This window comes from Ictidomys tridecemlineatus, chromosome 15, assembly GCF_052094955.1.
Source record: "Ictidomys tridecemlineatus isolate mIctTri1 chromosome 15, mIctTri1.hap1, whole genome shotgun sequence".
Taxonomy (NCBI): Eukaryota; Metazoa; Chordata; class Mammalia; order Rodentia; family Sciuridae; genus Ictidomys; species Ictidomys tridecemlineatus.
In genome coordinates, this window is record NC_135491.1 from 10,912,338 (window position 1) to 10,932,756 (window position 20,419).

General features: G+C 52.4%; 2 protein-coding genes, 1 non-coding gene and 1 pseudogene across 5 annotated transcripts in view; 1 reads left to right on the top strand and 3 right to left on the bottom strand.

Annotated features, from left to right (window-relative positions):
* The window catches only part of Clptm1 (CLPTM1 regulator of GABA type A receptor forward trafficking), a 28,067-nt gene extending 13,895 nt beyond the window's left edge, over positions 1-14,172 (bottom strand). Inside the window, exons 1-2 of the mRNA XM_005338206.5 lie at positions 14,058-14,172; positions 8,184-8,296 (exon numbers count right to left, since the gene is read on the bottom strand). Coding sequence (XP_005338263.1) covers positions 8,184-8,296; positions 14,058-14,129 — 185 coding nt within the window. The 5' untranslated portion in view covers positions 14,130-14,172. The remainder of the gene's footprint in view (positions 1-8,183; positions 8,297-14,057) is intronic.
* On the bottom strand, positions 118-580 carry LOC101967708 (small ribosomal subunit protein uS8 pseudogene; annotated as a pseudogene).
* Positions 7,122-7,194, top strand: Trnag-ccc (transfer RNA glycine (anticodon CCC)). The gene has a single exon. It is a non-coding gene; the product is annotated as a tRNA-Gly (tRNA).
* A 4,364-nt stretch (positions 14,173-18,536) lies between the features above and the next one.
* Apoc2 (apolipoprotein C2) lies at positions 18,537-20,198 on the bottom strand. Of its 3 annotated transcripts, none has more exons than XM_040279714.2 (4): positions 20,045-20,198; positions 19,362-19,437; positions 19,081-19,231; positions 18,537-18,789 (listed from the first exon to the last, which is right to left on the bottom strand). In XM_040279714.2, the coding sequence occupies exons 2-4, from the start codon at positions 19,414-19,416 to the stop codon at positions 18,702-18,704; spliced, it is 294 nt and encodes a 97-aa protein (XP_040135648.2). In that variant the 5' UTR covers positions 19,417-19,437; positions 20,045-20,198; the 3' UTR covers positions 18,537-18,701. The 3 variants fall into 3 exon arrangements, with proteins under 3 accessions (XP_040135648.2, XP_021590905.2, XP_077888032.1); XM_021735230.3 differs by having other exon boundaries at positions 19,362-19,429; positions 20,045-20,187; XM_078031906.1 differs by having other exon boundaries at positions 19,362-19,536; positions 20,045-20,131.
* Between the last annotated feature and the right edge of the window lie 221 nt (positions 20,199-20,419).

A 20,419-nucleotide genomic window follows, 5' to 3' on the forward strand; every position in this document is an offset into this window, starting at 1 on the left:
ACCACTGAGCCATATCCCCAGCCTCCTTTATAAATTTGAGACAGGGTCTCGCTGAATTGCTGAGGCTGGTGCCTCAAACTTGCCATCTTCTTCTTTTTTTTTTTTTTAGAAGGAGAGTCCAGTGAGGCATTTTATTATATGTATATTTTACATCCCTAGAAAAAGAATCCCAGGATTTTTCCTCCTGTGTGTTTTCTTCTTGCTTCTTCTTGGTCCATGATGCCAGCAGAGGTTGTCAATACAATGAAACCAAACTGACGGGATGGCAGCAGATTATTCTGCCATTTTTCCAGGTCTTTGAGCTGCACATCAAATCTGGGGCTTATCACTCCACACTTGTTTAACCTGCCTGTGAGGTTGACAACAATTTTCCCAGCTCTGTGATCATCAATGATTTCAAATTCGCCAATGTAACCATGCTTCATCACCACAGTTAGAAACCGGACAATGACTTTGGAGCACGGCCTAATAAGGACCTGGCGTTTGCCTCTCTTTTCGGCATTGTTGGTGCTCTTGAGAGCATCAGCCAGGACGTTCACGCGCACCATTATGGAAGCACGAAGACATGGCGGAAAGAGCTCAAACTTGCCATCTTCTTGCCTCAGCCTCCCAGCGGCTGGGATTAAAGGCACGTGCCACTGTCCAGCTGAGAAGCCTGGATTTTGAGCTGGGGTGCAGCTCGGTGGGAGCACCCACCGGTTAAGCACAAGGCCCTGGGCTCCATCCCCAGCACCACAAAAACAAAAGCTTGTAAAGTGGAAAAGGACCAGGTGCTCCGCTGGCAGGGCGGGCTGCCCCCGGCTGAGCTCGGTCAGGCGCAGGGACTTGCCTCTGCCTGCAGAAGCCATGAGGCCCAGGGGTCTGGGGTCTCAGGGGCCGTGGCCCAGCTCAGCCACCTGCTGCCTCCCCAAAAAGTCCCTGAGGCACGCGGCTGGCATTCTCTGGGGACCCAACCGCCTCCATGAGAAGCTCCCATTTTTAGTAAATACGCCCAGGAACGTTTGGGAGCCAAGACACCCACAGGCAGCTCTATCCTGCCTAGTGAGGAGCCCATGGAGGTCCCCAGCCCTCTGGGCTCCTGGGTCCCAGAAGGAAAGTCCCCTGAATAAAACCAGGCAGGCTGGGGCTCCATGCCCTAGTTCTCTGGAGAACACGTGTCTCCATGGTCTTCAGGGCCTTTGTGGAGGGCTCACAGACACGGGCCTCTGCTCATGGAGCCAGGCCTACAGGGCCCGGACCCTCCTGGCACTTTTTTTTTTTTTTTTGAGAGAGAGAGAGAGAGAGAATTTTTTCAATATTTATTTTTAGTTTTTGGCGGACACAACATCTTTGTTGGCATGTGGTGCTGAGGATCGAACCTGGGCCCACACGCATGCCAGGCGAGCGCGCTACCGCTTGAGCCACATCCCCAGCCCCGACACTTTTCAATTTACCTGAGTAAGCAAAAAAACAGACTTTAAGTCCTCCCTCACTCCCTCCCACCCAAACTACCGCCCTACAGCCACCAGTTCAGAAAAAATTGTAAATATGACTTCTTTCCCTTTTTTTCTCATTACTAGGAATTGAACCCTGGGTCTCAGCAGGCTTAGGCCAGTGCTCCGCCACTGAGCCACATCCCGAGCACCCTTTGTATTTTACTCTGAGACGGGTGCTCTAGAGTGGTCCAGGTTGGCCTCAAACCTGTGATCCTTCTGCCTCAGGCTCCCGAGTCTCTGGGATTACAGGTGTGCATCACCATACTCAGCTGGAAACTTGTAAATGTATAAAAAGACATAAATTAAAACTCCTAGCTGGCCAGGTACAAGGTGCTCGGCAACTCCGCGAGACCCTGTCTCTAAACAAAATACAAAAATGGGCTGGGGAGGTGGCTCAGTTCAATTCCCGGTACAAAAAAAAAAAAAACCTCCTAGCTGGACACGGGAATGCACGCCTGTAATCCCAGTGACTCTAGAGGCCGAGGCAGGAGGATCATAAGTTCAAAGCCAGTCTCAGCCACCTAGTAAGTCCTTGTTTCAAAATATAAAACAAACAGGGCTGGGATGTAGCTCTGTGGTGAAGCACCGCTGAGTTCAATCCCTGAGTGATGGAGAGGGAAAAACAAACCAAACCAAACCCTCCATCTCCCCACTCCTTTCTACACCCAGTGCTGGCCATCTCCACCCCAGCAACCACGGGTCTAGTTTGAGGACAAGCTCAAATGCACACATGCCACCCGTCCCCAGGGCCTAGTTCACATAATCTCCCTAAAGCTGTGAGGAGTTCACGGGACCCTGAAAATAAACCTGAACCTCAATTTAAGAACTCCAACACAGATGGGAGGATGACAAGTTTGAGGCCAGCCTAGGAAACGTAGTGAGACCTGTCTGAAAATAAAATAAAAAAGTACTCAAAGGTAGAGTGTGTGGGTGTGAGGACCCTGGCTTCCATTCCCAGCACTCAGAGGCGGTGCAGACTGGCAGGGGGCAGCAGCGGTGGTGCATGCCTTTAATCCCAGTTACTTGGGACGCTCATAAATTCAAGGCCAGCCTGGGGCTACCCATTGAGACCCTAAATCAAAATTGAAAATAAAAAGCACTGCCAGATGTGGTGGAGCACACCTGTAATCCCAGCAACTCAGGAGGCTGAGGCAGGAGGACTACAAGTTTGAGGCCAGCCTCAGCAACTTTGCAAGACCCTCAGCAACTTAACAAGACCCTGTCTCAAAATAAATAATAAGAAGTGCTGGGGCAGTTAGGTGGCCCTAGGTTTACCTCTGAACCAAAAACAAAACAAAACAAAACAAAACAAAAAACACCTTAAAAGATGACTCCAGGGCTGGGGATGTGGCTCACGCGGTAACGCGCTCGCCTAGCATGCTTGAGCCCCTAGGTTCGATTCTCAGCACCACATAAAAGTAAAATAAAGATACTGTGTCCACCTTAAAAACAAAGATGACTCCAGACAAAATGGTCTGTGTGCACCCACCCAGCTGACGGCGGCGTGGCTGGTTCTCGGGAGGAAATGAGCCTGCGGTGAGTCTGTATTAGAGCTCTTTCATCCGCAGCAAGCTCCCTTCTGTACTGATGCAGAAAGATTCCTCAGATACCTTGCTAATGAGAAAACACCAAGGAGAGGCCAGAGGGTGACACAGCCTGCTTCTTCTGTAAAAATGAGGGGAAGGACACCAGTAATCTATGCAGAGCTGCTGGGCCGTGAAAAATGAGTGACACAGAATAAGATCCTAAATCCTTACATGGCCATGGGGGAAGGGAGGGGGAAGGAGCTCAGGGTGGAGAAGCCTGGGGCGCCAGCGGCAGGAGCGTGCCCAGGCTTAGGGGCTCAACACCCAGAAGAGAGTTCTTCCTGCACAGCTCCCGGTAGCCCGTGGGACTCTAAGGATTGACCCAGGAGTGCTCCACCACTGAGCCCCAGCCCCAGCCCTTTTTATTTTCAGACAGGGTCTTGCTAAGTTGCTGAGACTGGCTTTGAACTTGCCATCCTCCTGAGCCACTGGGATTACAGGATGTGCCACCATGCTGGCTATATGACACTCTTGGAGGACACCAGGCAGATGACTCTGTCCCACGGCAGAATGTGATTGACAACTGTGTCAGATTTTGTGGGTTATTTTTTAGTTGTACATGGACACAGTATATTTCGTTTAATTATTTTTTTGTGGTGCTAAGGATCGAACTCGGGGCTCACACGTGCTAGGCAAGCGCTCTGCCGCTGAGCCTCAGCCCCAGCCCATAATGAAAGCAATGAAAAGCAATGTCACACTGGTGACATGGATTCTCATAGAATCCATTTGATGACCCTTGGTCAACACTCCCATCTGTGAGGTGGAAACTGAGGCACAGGAAAGGTGATCACCTGAGCAGATGCCACAGCTGAGAGGTGACAGAGCCGTGCTGAGGCCAGCTCTCCCAAGCGATGGGAGCCACCCCTGCCCCCAACCTTCTCTGCCCCAAATGATGTTAGCTGATTCGCTATTTTGGACAAGTGGGTTGCTCATAATTTTTCTTAAACAAGTTTTGTCTTTGAGCATCCTAATGTGAGCCGCTTAGGGCCAATTACTAGGTATGTGCTCACCAGATGGCCACCAACCAATAGTCCCGCCTTTTCTTTAGTGTTGGCCCTCCAGAGCTGCAGGTTTCACTTACATGAAATCAACCAACCGCAGATAGAAAGCATTCAAAAATAAAAACTGCTTCTGAACATGTATAAACCTTTTTCATCTCATTATTCCCTGAACAGTACAGTGTAACACCTTTTCCGCACTGTGTTAGGCATTACAAGAGATCTAGGGACGACTGAAAGTAAACGGGAAAGCGCCGCACACCTGTGATCCCAGTGACTAGGAGGATGGCAAGTTCAAAAGCCAGCCTCAGGAACTTGGCGGAGCCCTGGGCAACTTAGTGAGACTCTGGCTCTAAATAAGAAATTTTTAAAAAGGGTTGGAGATGAGGCTCGGTAAAGCATCCTTGGGTTCCATTCCTTTCTCTCCCCTCCAAAATAGTGAAGTAAATGGGAGCCTGTGAGCAGGGTGTACGCAGACTCCACATGGCTTCACAGGACTTGGGAAACGTACAACTGAGCTAAACTCAGGCCCCTCATTTTTCTTTATACTCTTCTATGTTGTCTAAATTGTTTTATTTTGTATAATAAATACATATGATTTACAAATTTAGAGGAAATCTAATAAATTACAGATCTGCCCAACAATCTATAGACGGATCCCCTGTCCCCACAGAATCACCTCCTTTCACTTTAGGAACAGAATCACTGCTTTTCAGCAAGGTGCTTGGGTCCCCAGAATAAAGACTACATTTCCCAGCCTTCCCTGTGGCCGGCCCTGGTGATGTGCAGACATTCTAGCTATCCCAAGTTTGAGGCCAGCCAGGCAACTTTGTGAAACCCTGTCTCAAATAATAAACATAAACAGTGTTGGGGATGTGGCTCAGTAGTAGAGTGCCCCTGAAGGAAAGGAAGAAAACAAAACTTACACCTTTCTGCTGTGTAATTCCTCACAGTTGAAAGAGGACAGATGACTGCCTAACTGTATGGCCTGGTCTTTTTGACCATTTTACTGAAGTACCTCTCCAAAAAGAAGAGAACAAAGAAATGTCCATTTTACAGATGGGTAAATAAGGGCACAGACCAGAAAAAGGGCCTGTCATAGGTGTAAACAGACAGGGACAAACCAAGTGTCAGATATACTACCCCATTCCACCTATTATCCCCCCAAGACTTCAGGCAACTAGACACTGAGGGCACAGCCCTGAGTCCCACTGTTGGAAGGAACATGAGAATCCATACGCAAGAAGATACCATCGCCTGTCACAGGAAAACAAAGGCTGACCGTTCATCAGAGCTAACCAAAGCAGTAAAAGTCAGGGACAGGGGCTGGGGCTGGGGCTCAGCAGTAGAGCGCTTTCCAAGCACATGTGAGGTCCTGGTTTGATCCTCAGCACCCATAAAAATAAATAAATAAAACAAAGGTATTGTGCCCAACTACAACTAAAAGTTTAAAAAAAAGTCACAGGGACAGAAGTAGACATGGTGGTACATGCCTGTAATCCAGAGGACCACAAGGTCAAGGCCAGTCTCAACAATTCAGCAAGACCTTTGGCAACTTAACAACACCCTGTCTCAAAATTTAAAAACTGGGGGTGTGGCTCAGTGGTAAAGCGTCCCTGGGTTCAATCTCTAGGGCCAAAAAAAGAGAGAGACAGACACACGCGCGCACACACACACAGAAAGTATACAAATGTCAGAAGGCAGTGAGAAGACAAAGTGGGGAGTCTGTATTTAGTGGGTTTCAGTTTGGGAAGGTGAACAGCGTGACAGGCATGCATCAGGGTGAATGTACTTTTGCATCTGGTTGGGGTCTGGGGGTACATCTGGGCACTCTATCAACTGAGATACACCTCAGTCTTTTTGTTTTTTATTTATTTTTATTTTGGGGGTACTAGGGATTGAACCCAGGGATACTTTACCACTGAGCTACAACCCTAGTCCATTTTATTTTTTATTCTGTGACAGAGTCTCGCTAAGTTGCCCAGCCTGGCTTTGAACTTGTGATCCTCCTGCCTCAGCCTCCCAAGTCACGGGGATTACAGGAGTGCGCCATCTCACCTGGCAATGTGAATATACTTAATACCACAGGAGATTACACTTAGAAAGGCTTAAAATAGCTGGACATGATGGTGCACACCCGTAATCCCAGGAACTCTGACGGCGTAGGCAGGGTAGCCAGTTTGAGGCCAGCAATTTAGCAAGACCCTGTCTCGAATTTAAAAATTAAAAGGACTGGGGCTGGGGTTGTGGCTCAGTGGTAAAGTGCTCACCTAACATGAGCGAGGCGCTGGGTTCAATCCTCAGCACCACATAAAAATAAATAAAATAAAGGTATTGTGTCCAACTACAACTAAAAAATAAAAATATATATATTAAAAAAAAAAAGGATTTGGGATGTATCTCAATGGTAAAGTGTCTCTGGGTTTAATTCCTGGTCTCCCCACCACCCTTGCAAAGAATATACATATATATAGTTAAAATGGTCAGTTTTTGTCTTCTGTTGCACTTGTGGGGATTGAAGGCAGGGTTCTGAGCACACTAGGCAAGTGGTCTATCACTAAGCACTACACCCAACCTTAAAATAGTAAATTTTCTCTGTAGAGGTTGCAGACTGAGTTGTGTTCCCCAAAATTCCTGTGTTGAAGGAATAACTCTTAGTACCTCAGTGACTATGTTTAGAGCTGGCAATAATAATAATAATAATCGATAGGCAATTTAGCAGTAGATATGTGCTTAGTAGGCATGAGGCCCTGGGTTTGACCCTCAGCACAATGAATAAAACCTTTTAAATAAGCAAGGCCAGGCACAGCTACTGGAACTGCAGCTACTTGGGAGGCCAAAGCAGGGGGTCATAAATTTGAAAGCTGCTCTCATTAAGCTTAGTGAGACCCTGTGGCAAAACAAAAAATAAAAAGGGTTAGGACAGTGACAGAGCACCCCTGAATTCAATCCCCAGTACCACAAAACAGGATAAAATTGAAATTAAGATGTCACTCAGGCTACATGAGGTCCTAATCCACCATGACTGGATTCCTTATAAGAGATTAGGACCCGGCGGGGCTGGGGGTATAGCTCAGTTCGCAGAGTTTGTGCCTCCCATGCACAAGGCCCTGGGTTCAATCCCCAGCACTCCCCCCAAAAAAGAGAGAGAGATTAGGGGGCTCGGGATGTGTCTCAAGTGGTAGTGCACTCGCCTGGCATGCGTGAGGCCCTGGGTTCGATCCTCAGCACCACATAAAAATAAAATAAAGATATTGTGTCCACCTAAAACTAAAAAATAAACATTTAAAAAAAAAAAGAGAGAGAGAGAGAGAGAAAGAGAGACTAGGACCCAGAACAAAAAAAAGACGAGGGCTGGGGAGGTGGCTCAGTGTGGTGAGCGCAGGCTCCCGTGCGCACCCCAGCACCGCGAAAAAATGAACTTCCATCACACGAAAAGTGAACCTCCAGGCTGAGGCTGTGGCTCAGGGGCAGAGCGCCCGCCTAGCACGTGTGAGGTACAGGGTTTGATCCTCAGCACCACATTAAAAATAAAGAAAGAAAATAAGAGTATTGTGTCCATCCACAACTAAAAAATATTAAAAAAAAAAAAAAGTCACCCTCTCCCAGTGACAATGAGCATCACCCACAGGTGAGTCCTCCTTTCTTCCTTCTGCTTTGCTTTTTTTCTTTTCCAAGGGAGGGGGGAGGGGGTACTGGCAACTGAACATGGGTGCACTTTTCTCCTAGACCACTCTTTATTTTTCATTTTGAGGTGGGGTCTCACTAAGTTGCTCAGGGCCTCACGAGTTGCTGAGGCTAGATTTGAACGTGCAACCTTCCTGCCTCAGCCTCCCAAACCACTGGGATTATAGGCCTATGTACACCACTGCACCCAGTTTTCTTTTTTTAATGGCACCAGGGCTTGGCCCCAGAGCGTTACACGTGCTAGGCAAGTGCTCCACACTGTATTCTTTATTTTGAGAATGGGTTTTGCTAAGTTGCCCAGGTGGACTCGAATTTGTGACCCTCCTGCCTCAGCCTGCCAAGTTACGGGGACTCCAGATGTTCAATCCGGCACCTAACCCTTATGCTTTCCTTATTTGGAGTTCTCCAGGGAACAAACCCAATCCCCAGCTGCTTACCTGAACAGCACGCCTTTGATGACCTGCCAGGCATTGGGTGCTGGCTGGGGTGGTGGGTTCTGGGGTTGGGTGTCCGCCGGCGGGTCCCTCCCAATGCTGCCATTGCTGGTCACCTGTGGGGAACACACACCAGAGTTAGGAGAGGGAACAGGACATGAGACAGGGCTATTTTAGGCACCACCACCCAACAAGGCCCAGGAGGGCCGGGCACAGAGAGGGCTGGACCAACAGCCAGGGAGTGGATAAAAGAAAGCCCGGGCAGGGAGCTGGCTTTTCTTCTCTCAGGAGGAAAATACTCCGAGTGCCTCCTCTGTGCTGGGGACACAGTGGTGACCCAGACAGCCCTGTGCTGACCTCCTGGGGATCTATAACCCAGCGGAGACAGACCTATCTCTAGACAGTGGTGACCCAAAGCAGACAGGGCTGGGATACAGGAGCCCAGAAAGGACACCTGAGCCAGGCCAGGGCTCAGGGAGCTGAGAGTGAAACTGCAGCAACTGGTAGGCACAGGAGGCAGGGGCAGGGTCGGGGCAGGTGCAGAAACAGAGGTAAGAGCAGCCGTGTGAGCTGGGGGCCATGTGAGGCTGCGGTTTGTCTGAAAGGCCCTTCCCTGGGCAAATAGTTCCTGAAGCCTCCTGAGCCCAGTCCTGCCCTCCAGGGGCTGCTGGTCCAGAGGTGACACGGGGGACTAGGTTGAGCGGGAGCCAGGCAGGGAGGTGGGCGCCCTGAACACACACAGAGCCCGGGCAGGCTCCAAACCGCTCCAGAGGTTAAGCTACTGGTCTGGGTCACTCCGGAAGGACGAAGACGACAGCAGGAGGCCACAAGAGTCCTCACTGAAACAATGTTCAGAATCAGAAAACCCCTAAGGAGCGCGTGTGGGAGTCTGAGCAGGCACCCTGCTGGCTTCCCCATCCCGTCCCTGTCCCCCTGATCGCAGCCCCTCGCCCATCAGGAGACAGAACCAGAGCTGTGGCCTGTCTACTCAGGAGTACTGACCGGCACAGGGCCAGCACCAGGTGGAGCACGAGAACAGCCGACAAATACATGGCACCTGCTGCCCCCAAAGGACCCGCCCTCCCTTTCCCGAGGCCCTGCTGCCTGGCCTGCCCCACCAGGGCCCACTCTTTTGCAGTGTCTTTCTGTCCACTTCGCCTGGCAGACAGCACATGCCTGGGGAAGAGGGCGAAGCCTGGGGCTGGCGCGTTACAGGTGTTGGTTGTCACCTCCTGTCCCCATCACCAGAAGACACTTTCCTGCCGTTTCCCAAAGCACAACTCAACACTGAAGTCAGAAGTGGGGCTCCAGGGTCAGACACAGCTGTGGTCCTGGCCCAACAGTTCTTGGCTACGACACCTTGGAAGGTCATGTCACTTTGCCTCCCTGACCTGAGGGCCAGGTTATAAAAATGCTGGTACTAATCGGAGAGAAGAGCTTTCCTTGAAGACACTGCTCCCTGCACACCTTCTGAGCCCCAGGGGGTGGGACCACGGTCTCGGCCTAGACCCAGGGACCAGAGGGAAGACAGGCAGGCCTGGAAAACCGGAAGAGTGCTCTGCAGAAACAAGACAGGAGAGTGACAGCCACCGGGGCAGGGGTAGGTAGGGCGCAGGGTGGCCCTGATCAGCGAGGACCCGAGGAGCTACCTTTGACATTTGTGACAGACCCTCAGGCAGAGACAGGGAGCCCCACAGGGAGCCCCAGGACGGGTATTCTCTCCAGAGGGAAAAGTATAGGTGAGGGACTGGATGCGGTGGCACATTTCTGTAATTCCAGAGGACTAAAAGTTCAAGGCCAGTGCTGGAACATAGTGAGACCCTGACTCAAAGCAAAGAAGGCTGGGTCCAGGTGAGATGGTGCACACCTGTAATCCCAGTGGCTCGGGAGGCTGAGGCAGGAGGATTGCCAGTGCAAAGCCAGCCTCAGCCACTCAGCCAGATCCTAGAAGACCCTGTCTCTAAATTAAATAGAAAAAAGGGCTGGGGATGTGGCTCAGTGCCCCTGGGTTCGATCCCTGGTACCAAAGACAGGGGGGGGGGTAGTGAGGAGATGGGGGAGCTTTTGAAGGAGATGAAGTCCAGTTGGTCCCACATTAGTGGGTTCTGCATCCAAGGATTCCACCTGTTGTGGATGGAAAATATCCAGGTGGGGGGATTTGCATCTGTACTTTTACTTTTTCTTATTACCATTCACCCTAAAGAATACAGTAAAGCTTTGTTCTTTTTTTTGGTACTGGGAATTAACCCAGGGGCACTTTACCACCAGTCACATCCTCAGTCCTTTTTAATTTTTATTTTAAGACCGGGTGTTGCCATCTTGCTGAGGCTGGCCTTGACACATCCTCCAGCCTCAGCCTCCAGAGTTGCTGGTTCCAGGCCTTGCTCCTGTTCTGTTTACATAGTATTTACATTGTATTAGTACCGTGAGTCCTCCAGAAATGACCTCTGTGTAGGTTGTATGCAAATATCATAGCATTTTACATAAAGGCCTGCAGCAGCCCAGGCTGGGGGGAAGGGGAGTCCTGGGACTAGTTCCTGTGGATTCTGAGGAAGGACTGACTCTCAGGCCAGATGTGAGGTTCTCCACTGCACAAGTGTGCTAAAGGCCACTCTGCCTCCACCAACACAGACAAGTTCACAGTGACTCCTCTTTCTCAAAGAGTAAAGGCCAAGTCTTCTCGGTAGCCTAGCAAAGTAAGTGCCCCCTCCTCCCTCTCCAGAGGCGCAGCCAGCTGCTGGCTCTTCCTATACCACACCAAGAGTGCTCACCCCAAGGCCTTTGCAGGCACTGTTCCATTTAGCTGAAAAGCTTTTCCCTCAGGTGTTTTTGTGACTCCCTCCCACACCTCCTTTAGGTCTTTAGTCAAGTGTCACCTCCTCAGAGAAGCCTTCCTGGACCACCTCTTTAAACTGCAGCCAGTCAGGCATAACAGTTTATGCTTGTGATCACAGTAACATGGGAAGCTGAGGCAGGAGGATCGCAAGTTCAAAGCCTTAGCAACTTAACAAGGCCTTGTCTCAAAAATTTTAAAAAAAAAAGGGACAGGGATGTGGCTCAGCGGGAGAATGCCCCTGTGTTCAATCCCCAGTACAAAAACAACAACAACAACAAAAGATTTTAATAACTCAGGAGGCTGAGGCAGGATGGCAGCAAGTTTGAGGCCAGCCTCAGCACCCTGGTGAGACCCTGTGTCCACAAACAAACAAACCAAAATAATAAGAAGAAGAAAGAAAGAAAGGAAAGGAAAAGGAAGGACGGGGCCGCTGGCCTGGGTTCAATCTCCAGAACCAAAAGCATTAGCTGCAGCTCTCCCTCCCACCAGCCCTCACCGCGCGTCCCCACCACAGCTTCACTTCTGTCCACGGCACTTGCCGCCACCTAGGACACTGTGTGTTCTTATTTATCTTGTTACTACTCGTCCCTGTTCATACTTCCCTCCTCCCCAGCCTCTAGGGGAGCAGGGCTTCCAGGAGGGCAGGGCCTGTTTGTCCACAGCTGTGTCCCCGGCAGGCAGTGCTGATTCCACCGTATCAGCTGAAGGACTCCACGGTGGCGCTGTGGGCTCTAGGCCTGAGCTCCTGGCTGGCTGGCGCACACGACTGGGCGAGGGTCTGCCCACTCTGGGGCTGTGTTAGGCCCCCAAGTTGGTGGACGGCGGCGGGGACAGTGAACATATCAAGTGACTAAGACAGAGCGCCCACTCTTGGGCCTGCATGTCCAATCTCACACACAACACCTGGGAACATCCCCAAGGGCCCAGGAAGCAGCTGCTGCTGCTGGCAGGACGGGAGGAAGCCGGGCTCCCGCTCTGGGGAACCTCACCTCAGCCCAGCTTCTGGTTCAAGACCCATTAATTCCACAAACCCTGAGCATCTCCTCGTGCCTGGCCCTAAGCAGAGCAGTGCTAGGGACACAACGGTGACCAAGATAGTCCTGGCTCTGCCCTCCTAGGGCTCCCACCTCAGTGGAATACAGACACCCACACCTGTTCCCAGACAGGGGCAATCCAGAGTGGGCAGCCTGGACAGGGGACCCCAGAGGGGGCACTTGACCCAGTCTGAGAGGATGAGAGAGAGCATTCCGGGGGAGAAGACAGCTGAGATCTGGAGGATTAGTAAAGATCACCCAAGTGAAGAGGGAGAAACATGGAAAGGCTGTGAGGCACACGACTGGAACTGGGGAGTTCACAGTGGCTCGCCCTCCTCTAGTCTAGTGGTTGTCAAGCAAGAGGGATTCTGCCCCCCTCCCAGGGGGCACTCACAACATTAAGAGACATTTTTGGTTGTCACAAACAGGGAAGGGTGTGTATGCTATTGACATCTAGTGTAGAGCCCACAGATGTTGCTGAACATCCTCAGGTTCATGGGGCAGCTCCCCACAACAAAGACTGTTCAATCTAAAATTTCAATAGCACCAGACTTGAGAAATCCTAGTTTAATATAAATAAAAGTCAGATCATGCAAGGCCTCAATTTGCTTAAAAAAAAAAATTGTACTTTTTCCTAAAGGCCAAGGGTAAGCATTGACAACTTTCAAGTAGAGATGGACAAGAGAAGATCTAGGTTTCTGGAAGTTCAGGGCAACCTGAGCTATACTCTCTGCAGCCACCCCCACCCATGAGAGGAGGAAAGACCTCCTTTCTGAAAGACTGGGAAGCTCCTGAAGACAGGGCCTATGTTTTCATTCCAACAGGAACTTCACCATTTCCTGAGTTGCCAAGCCCTAAAATGCTGAAAAGATCCAGTCCAGATGGGCTGGGCTCTATCCCCAAATTTCCTCCTGGCATCCTCCCCAGGTGATATTATTTGTCCTCCTTTGGGCTCCCTGAGTCCCTGACCCAGACTTCTGTCACCACCCAAGTCATCCAAGATCATAACTCTTTGTTTATGGCAGTCTCCTCTCCCACTCCCCAGACAGCAGGAACATGGCTGGAGTCATCTTTGTGGCCCATCACAGGACTAGCCCTCCCATCCACAACCTCCATTAATCACTGGAGAAACGAAGGCCCAAAGAAAGAAAGGAACTTGCCCAAGGTCACAGAGACAGTCAGCCCCATTCTCCCCTCCCAACCTGCACTTCTCTCCCCTGAGCTGCCTCCCACATGTCAGTGACATCCAGTGGGTGGGTCGACAGCACCTTGCTGTCACTCCATCCATTCCCCAGATGCCTGAATGGTGGCTGCCTACCTGGTATGCTCTACAGCCTCAGTTTAGTTTAGGCAACAATGGGTCAGCAGTCGTCTATACTTGGACCCATTCCCCCACAGGGTCAGTTTAGGCTAAAAGCATCCCCATGCCAGTCCAGACACCCTGGACCAGGTTCCACATGGAATGGATGCCAAACTTAACCTGGGTGACCTTCTCCAAGCGCCTTAGTCTCGCTGTTTCTCGGATTCCTTCTGTAAAATGGGTCTACTGGCTTCCACAGCCTGTGCCCTTATCCACAATAATCACCTGATTTCCCCAGAGCCAGAAAACTTCCAATTACCCACTGCCCACATGTCAGGCACTGCGGGCGAGACCCAGGCCGTCAGACCCCTCTAGGAATGGTCTTGGAGCCTGGAATCGCAGAGTCAAGAACCTAGGGCTCCTGGGAACAAGCCTGCGCCCCACCGCGCCACGATCTCCCCGGGCGGAATGAAGAGGCTAGCGGGAGTCCGGCACGAGCGTGCAGGGGACCGGGCGCGCAACAGGGCCCCGTTCCCGCCACTGTCCGGCCTCCCGGGCTGCCCGGCCCCGCCTGGGCCCGATATTCAAGGTCCCTCTAGCCAAGGAGCCCCCAATGCACCAGATTCTGCGAAGAGAGGCAGGACACGCCCCGTGGGAGGCCCCCCGGCTGGGGAAGAGCCCCCTCAGGCCCCTCTCGGCCTCCGTACCTGACCGGAGCCGCCTCCCCCGGCCGCCACTACGGCGCTGCCGGCCCCGTCCGCCTCCTGCGCCGCCGCCATCTTCCCGCTCCGGGTCCCCGCCCCCGCCGCCAGCCCCGCCCCGTCCCCGACGGCACCAGCTCAATCGCGCGAGATTTCACAATTTGTCCGACCCAATGGGCCACCGTATCCGCCAAGAGCGTCGCAGCCACGCCTTCCCAAAGTTCCACTTCCGGCTATGAAAGGACCAAACTAGCCACCGTACTTCGCCTCTCCCCCATTCTCTGCCCTGCAGCTTGTTTGTGTTCACCTGGAGTAAACACTGAATGCACCGAAGTTCCAGGACTTTTGGAACAACGTGTTCACTTTCCACAAATTCTGTTCATTCTGTCTCTCGAGTTAACCCGCCTTTTCGATTTGTATGAGCTTTCCACGCCCTCCTGCCCGCTTCGGTCCGCCGTTTCTGTTTTTCATTCCAAGGTTCTTGAACTTTTCCGGCCACCGTAACGTTTCAAAACATCCCGCCCGAACCACGCCCCTCCTGCTTTAAAGGAACCTCTCTGGCCACCGTAGTGGGACTCAAAGGAGAAGGCCCTTCGGTGGGTGTTTTCGCCTGCTGACACCTTTCCTCCTTCAAGTCCCCAGAGATTATAGTCTCCCCGTGCGTTCAGAGTTCCTATTTCAGGATTCTTACGGCCACAAAAACCTCGGAGTGGGACCCTGTCAGCCCCTCCCTGGGCTTTGGGCAGCCGTACTTTTAGTGCGCATGTTCGTTCCCCTAGTGGCCTTCGCTGTCTGGCAGACCTCGCCATCCTGAACTCAGCTTCGTGGGCTTTGAGAACGCCATCATGTTTCATTAGCTGTGTGTCTTCCTACAGCGCCAAGGCGGGCACGTGCTGAGGGTGACCTCAGAAAGGGCGTCATGGAGGCCTAGGGAGGACGTAGACCTCTCAGACTGTTGAACCTCCACCAGTGCGTTGGGGGGACCTCTCACCTGCATCCACCCTGATCGTGCTACCGACCGACTAAATGATCCCAGAAAAGTGACATGTATTTGAGCCTCAGTATCTTACCCCCATAAACTAGGTGCTTTTGTTGTATTTGAGATGGGGCCTGTGTAAACTGCTGAGGCTGGCCTTCAACTTAACATCCTCCTGCCTCAGCCTACTGAATTGCTGGGATTACAAATATGCACCACCATAACTAGTTTAAACTAGAGGTCATAATAGAAGCTTCTCTTCCCTACAGGGCCAGGCACCCTCTCCCCAGCCTCTCTAGTCCCCTCAGCTTCCCCACCCCTGTTCACTTTGTAATCACTGCCAGGAATGGGTGTGTCCCCCTCATTGAGCAGGCAGACCCAGGACCCTGGTGGCCGCTCCTGAAACTCCAGCACTGCCCTGGGGATAATTGGACGAGGCTCTTTGAACGCACAAGGTGATTTGAGGGCCTATGCAAGGAAGAGAATGAAACCTGTAGCTCCTTGCTTCAGTGGGTGTGATGGCCCATGCTTGTAACCCTAGCGAAGCAGAAGGTGGAGGCAGGAGTATCACAAGTTTGAGGCCAACCTCAGCAATGTAGAGAGACCCTCTCTCAAAATTTCAAAAAGGGCTGGGTGTGCTGGCTTATGCCTATAATCAGGAATCTGAGGCAGGAGGATTGCAAGTTCAAAGCCAGCCTCAGCAATTTAGGGAAGCTGTAAGCAACCTAGTGAGACCCTGTCTTAATAAAAAAGGAGACTAGGGATGTGGCTCAGTAGTTAAGCACCTCTGAATTCAATCCTGGCACCAAAAAAATAATGATACTAATAATACTCATATTAATTTCAAAAGGATTAGGGAGGTAGCTCCCAGCTCTAGTTATAAAATGCCACAATATGCCCTCCAAGCCTCATACACTGCAGGTCCTGATCCAATAGAGCATGAGAATCTCTCTCAATTTTGTGACATTGCACAGGGCCCTTCAGAACCAGAGCCCCTACTCCTTTGGTCTGTTGAGTAACCAAATAAATCCCATTCAGTTAAGAAGAATGGGCCTTCTCTGCCCTCCACTAGGGGGAGCCCAACACTGGCCAGGGTTTATGATTTCAGGTTTCAAGGGGGAAGGGGGCTGGGGACCTGAACGGCTAGGCTCTAAGGAGAAGGGATTCAGGGTCCAGACTTCCAAGTCTCAGGAAGGAGGAGTCTATCCTTCAGTGTGCTGAGTTCTTTTTTTTTTTTTTTTAATATTTATTTATTTATTTATTTATTAGTTATCGGCGGACACAACATCTTTGTTTTGTATGTGGTGCTGGGGATCGAACCGGGCCGCACGCATGCCAGATGAGCGCGCTACCGCTTGAGCCACATCCCCAGCCCCAGTGTGCTGAGTTCTTGGGAGGAGGACTCTGGGGTCCTGGACTCTGGGGTCCTGAAGGGAGTCGGGGTCTGAGAAAGACAGGAGGAGTCTGGGAATGGCATCCGGATTGGTTGGAAGCAAAGCTGGCTTGGACAGTGGTTTGGTTTGGCTCGAGTCTGTGGGAAACAAGTGGACAGAGCAGGGATTGTTCCCCCCCAGGGTTTCCCCCTCCCCACCACCCCCTGGTCTTGGCAGCCTCAGTTCTTCCCAGACCTGGGGACTTGGGGACATTGCCCACAGCCCCTCCCAAGGCCTCTGTTTTCTACTGGCTGCCCAGCCTCAGAACCTGGGAAAACTGCCCCAAGATCGTTGAAAGACTGGCTGGAGGGTAATGCCAAGCAGATTAGGAGAAATCCAGGCCATGGATCCCCAGGGACCCACAGCCCCACTCCTGAGACTTATGGGAGCATCCTCTGCTCCCTCAGCGCCCCCTCCATCATCCACCCTTGGACCCAGCACCGGCCTCCCTCAGCCCATGGAGCCCCACCCTTGTCCTTCACCCTGTGCTTTTTGCTTGCAATTTCCTGCTGCTAGATGCTCCCTCCCAGCCTCTAACCACCCCACCTGGACCCTGGGGGCCCAATCAGCACCTACTCCTCTCCCCCACTTTCCAGCAACAACAGTCCTACCCAGAATGCATTGCACTGTGTCCCCTTGACTAGCTCCAGCCTGGTCATCCTGTCTTCAATAGAGCCTGGGCCCTACTTCTGCCTGCTTAGAGCAGCCACATCCAAGGTCTGGGGGTCTCTTCCACTCAGTCTTCCTTGGAGTCCATGCTGCTGTCTGAAATGATCTCCACTTGTCTTCTTGCTCCCTGAGGCAGGGGTCTAGCTGTAGCCTCAGGGTGGAGTGAGCTCCTGGCTCTGAGGAGCTTAGGAAGTGTTATTACTAACAAGGAGAGAACAGCCCACAGAACATACTATAAAACCAGAATCGCTAAAACTGCCTGCAGCTGCAACAGTCCCTGATCAGTGGCTTGTTTATTTTTATTTTTTTAAATGTGCTGGGGAGGGGCTGGGGATGTGGCTCAAGCAGTAGCGCGCTCGCCTGACATGCGTGCGGCCCAGGTTCGATCCTCAGCACCACATACCAACAAAGATATTGTGTCCGCCGAGAACTAAACAATAAAAAACATTAAAAATTCTCTCTCTCTCTCTCTCTCTCCTCTCTCACTCTCTCTTTAAAAAAAAAAATGTGCTGGGGATTAAATCCAGGGCCTCAAATGTGTTAGGCAAGCAGTCCACCACTGAGCTACAGCCTCCATCAGTGGCTTTTATTGGTACCAGGGGTTGACCTCAGGGGTGCTTAGCCACTGAGCCACATCCCTAGCCCTTTTTTGTATTTTATTTATTGACAGGGTCTCGCTAAACTACTAAGGGCCTCCCTAAATTGCTGAGGCTGGCTTTGAACTCTTGATCCTCCCACTCTGCTGGGATTACAGGTGGGCACTCTCGGTGGCTTTTTGAGAAGCCCTTTGAGGGCAGGACTACCTCTATGTCCTCAGGGCTTGGTGCCAAGCTCCAGGAAATCAGGTGAGGTGAATGCATTGGATTGTCAAAGCATCTGGGCTTCAGAGGTCTGACTTCCTGTGTCCCCTCCAAACTGTGAACTAACTTCATAAGCTTAGCAGGGACTCGTGGGTGCCCACCTTCCTGCCTCAGATACTCCCTGAGATGCCACATCTAAACTGTCGTCTCAGGGTCCTGGTGGAGCTCGATGCTGGAGCGTCTGCCTGGCATGCCTGAGGCCCTGGGCTCAGTCCTTACACCCCCAACAACAACAACAACAACAACAACAACAAAAAGTGAAGAAAATACAAAGTGTCAGCACAGGGGTTCTGTGCTGTCAGAGGTCACTATAGGTTATCTTTGTCCGTGATTTGTCATTTTACCCACGGGAACATCAGACCTTAGTCAAGAGCAGTGACTCATTGTTATGATCACTTCTTGTTTTTATTTTCCTCTTCATTCCCAGGACCAGGTTCCAGATTATGGCCACACACAGACAATACCTGCTGCCTAAATGTTGTTTGGACTCAGTCAGTGTCTCTATGTTGGTCCCTGAGCCCCAGAAAAGCCACCACATCAAAGAGAATAAATATTTATTATTTATTTTTTCACTCACTGGTGAGAGTTCAGGCCAGAGTAGGGGAGGGCTGAGAGCAGCTGGTGTGTGGGGAGCCCCGTCCGATTCCCAGGAAGGTCAGGAGAACCAGGGGGTGCTGGGGCCTGGGCTCCCCACCCACCACCGGGGTTGACACTACTCTCCCTTCAGCAGAGTGAGGAGCTGGTCAGTGAAGATGCCTGCGTAGGTGCTCATGGCTGCCGAGCCCTTACTGTACAAGTCCCTGGGGAGAAAGGGCTGAGGGTCAGAGACAGGAGGGCTGGGCCTGGACCCCCGGGTCTGAGGGAGGAGGCTGGTCCTGAACCCCTGGGTCTAAGGGAGGAGGGCTGGGTGGGTCTGAGGGAGGAGATCTGGGCTGGACCCCCGGGTCTGAGGGAGGAGGCTGGTCCTGAACCCCTGGGTCTAAGGGAGGAGGGCTAGGTGGGTCTGAGGGAGGAGGCTGGGCCTGGACTCCCAGGTTCTTGCCGTGGTTGATATCAGGGGCCAGCTCTTTCTCTCCCAGGGGAGACGACACCTGATTTTCTCGTCCATGTCGTTGAGGTATGTCTTCTCGTACAGGCCCTGGGCAGCTGCCTTGGCAGAGCCCCAGTAGCTGGAGAGCGACTCCTTCACCTGGGCCAGCAGAGGCGGGCTGGCAGGCTCATCTTGTGGGAGCCCCTGGATCTCTGCAGGGGCGGAGAGGGCAAGGCTTAGGGGAGCTGAAACAAGCCAGCAGAGGAGAGGGGGCCGCCCAGGTTGGGTGAGAAGATGCTCCCAGCTCCCCCTCCTCGGAGAGGCCCCTTGCAGGCCACTCACCACGGCTCAGCACCAGGAGGAACAGGCACAGAGCCAGGAGGAATCGCGTGCCCATGGCGTCGAGGGACCTGGAAGACTGAGGGGTGTTGAGCAGCAGGGTCACTGGGCTGGTCACTGGGGCCCACCCCCTCTGAGGCAGGGGTCTGAGATTGTGCTCCTGGTTCCTCCTGCTTGACTTGAGGTCACATTGACAGGACAAGGGGTCTATGTTGGACCTCTGTTCTAACTGCCCTGATTTTAACAGTTCACGCCCGGTGGGCTTTGTGTGTGTGGAGCTGGGGATGGAGCCCAGGCCCTGTGCATGCTGGGCAAGCCCCTGCCACAGTGCACCCCAGCCCTGTCCTGTCAACTCCAGGCAAGTCCACTCAGTCCCTGGAGAAGCCTCCTTGAGGTCCAGCAGAGCACAGAGGACATGTCTCTCCACGGGGCTCCCTAATCCTTGTCCCAGTCCACACTGGAAGGAGCTCTGGGCTAACTACTAACTGCACAAAGTCACCCTCTCACTTTGAAGAAACTACAGTAGAAACAGGTCCAGATGGAACCAGGAGGCTCAGGGGGAGACACACCGGGATTCCGCATTCCGTGGTGCCATCGTGAGCATCGTGGCCACTCTAGCAATTTCCAATTTAACCATGTCGCCCCCTCCCCTCCCCACCCTGCCCCCGCAGCAGGCCCTCTCTTACCAGGCTCTGGCTCTGCCTTCTGTCCTCACCAGCTCCCGACAGGCACCCAGGCTTTATACCCTGGAGGCCCACCTCCCTCCACGGCTGCCACCTCCTCAGCCTGGGCCAAAGTCCTGGCCAACAGAGCCACCGAGGCGGGGCGGGGGGCAGGAAGGGCAAGAAGGACAGTGACGTCCGTCCGCTGCCAGGTCAAACCTCAGATAACCCCGACTGATAATTCCCCTCTGACCCAGGGGGCGGTGGGAGCTGCAGAGGGGCTGGGCACCCACCAGGAATGGGGCCTGGGGCCGGAGTCTGCTGGGAAACAAGGGCAGAGCTCTGAGGGCCCACCCTGGGGACCCGCTCACCCTCCCCGCTCCCCAGAAACGCAGGCGC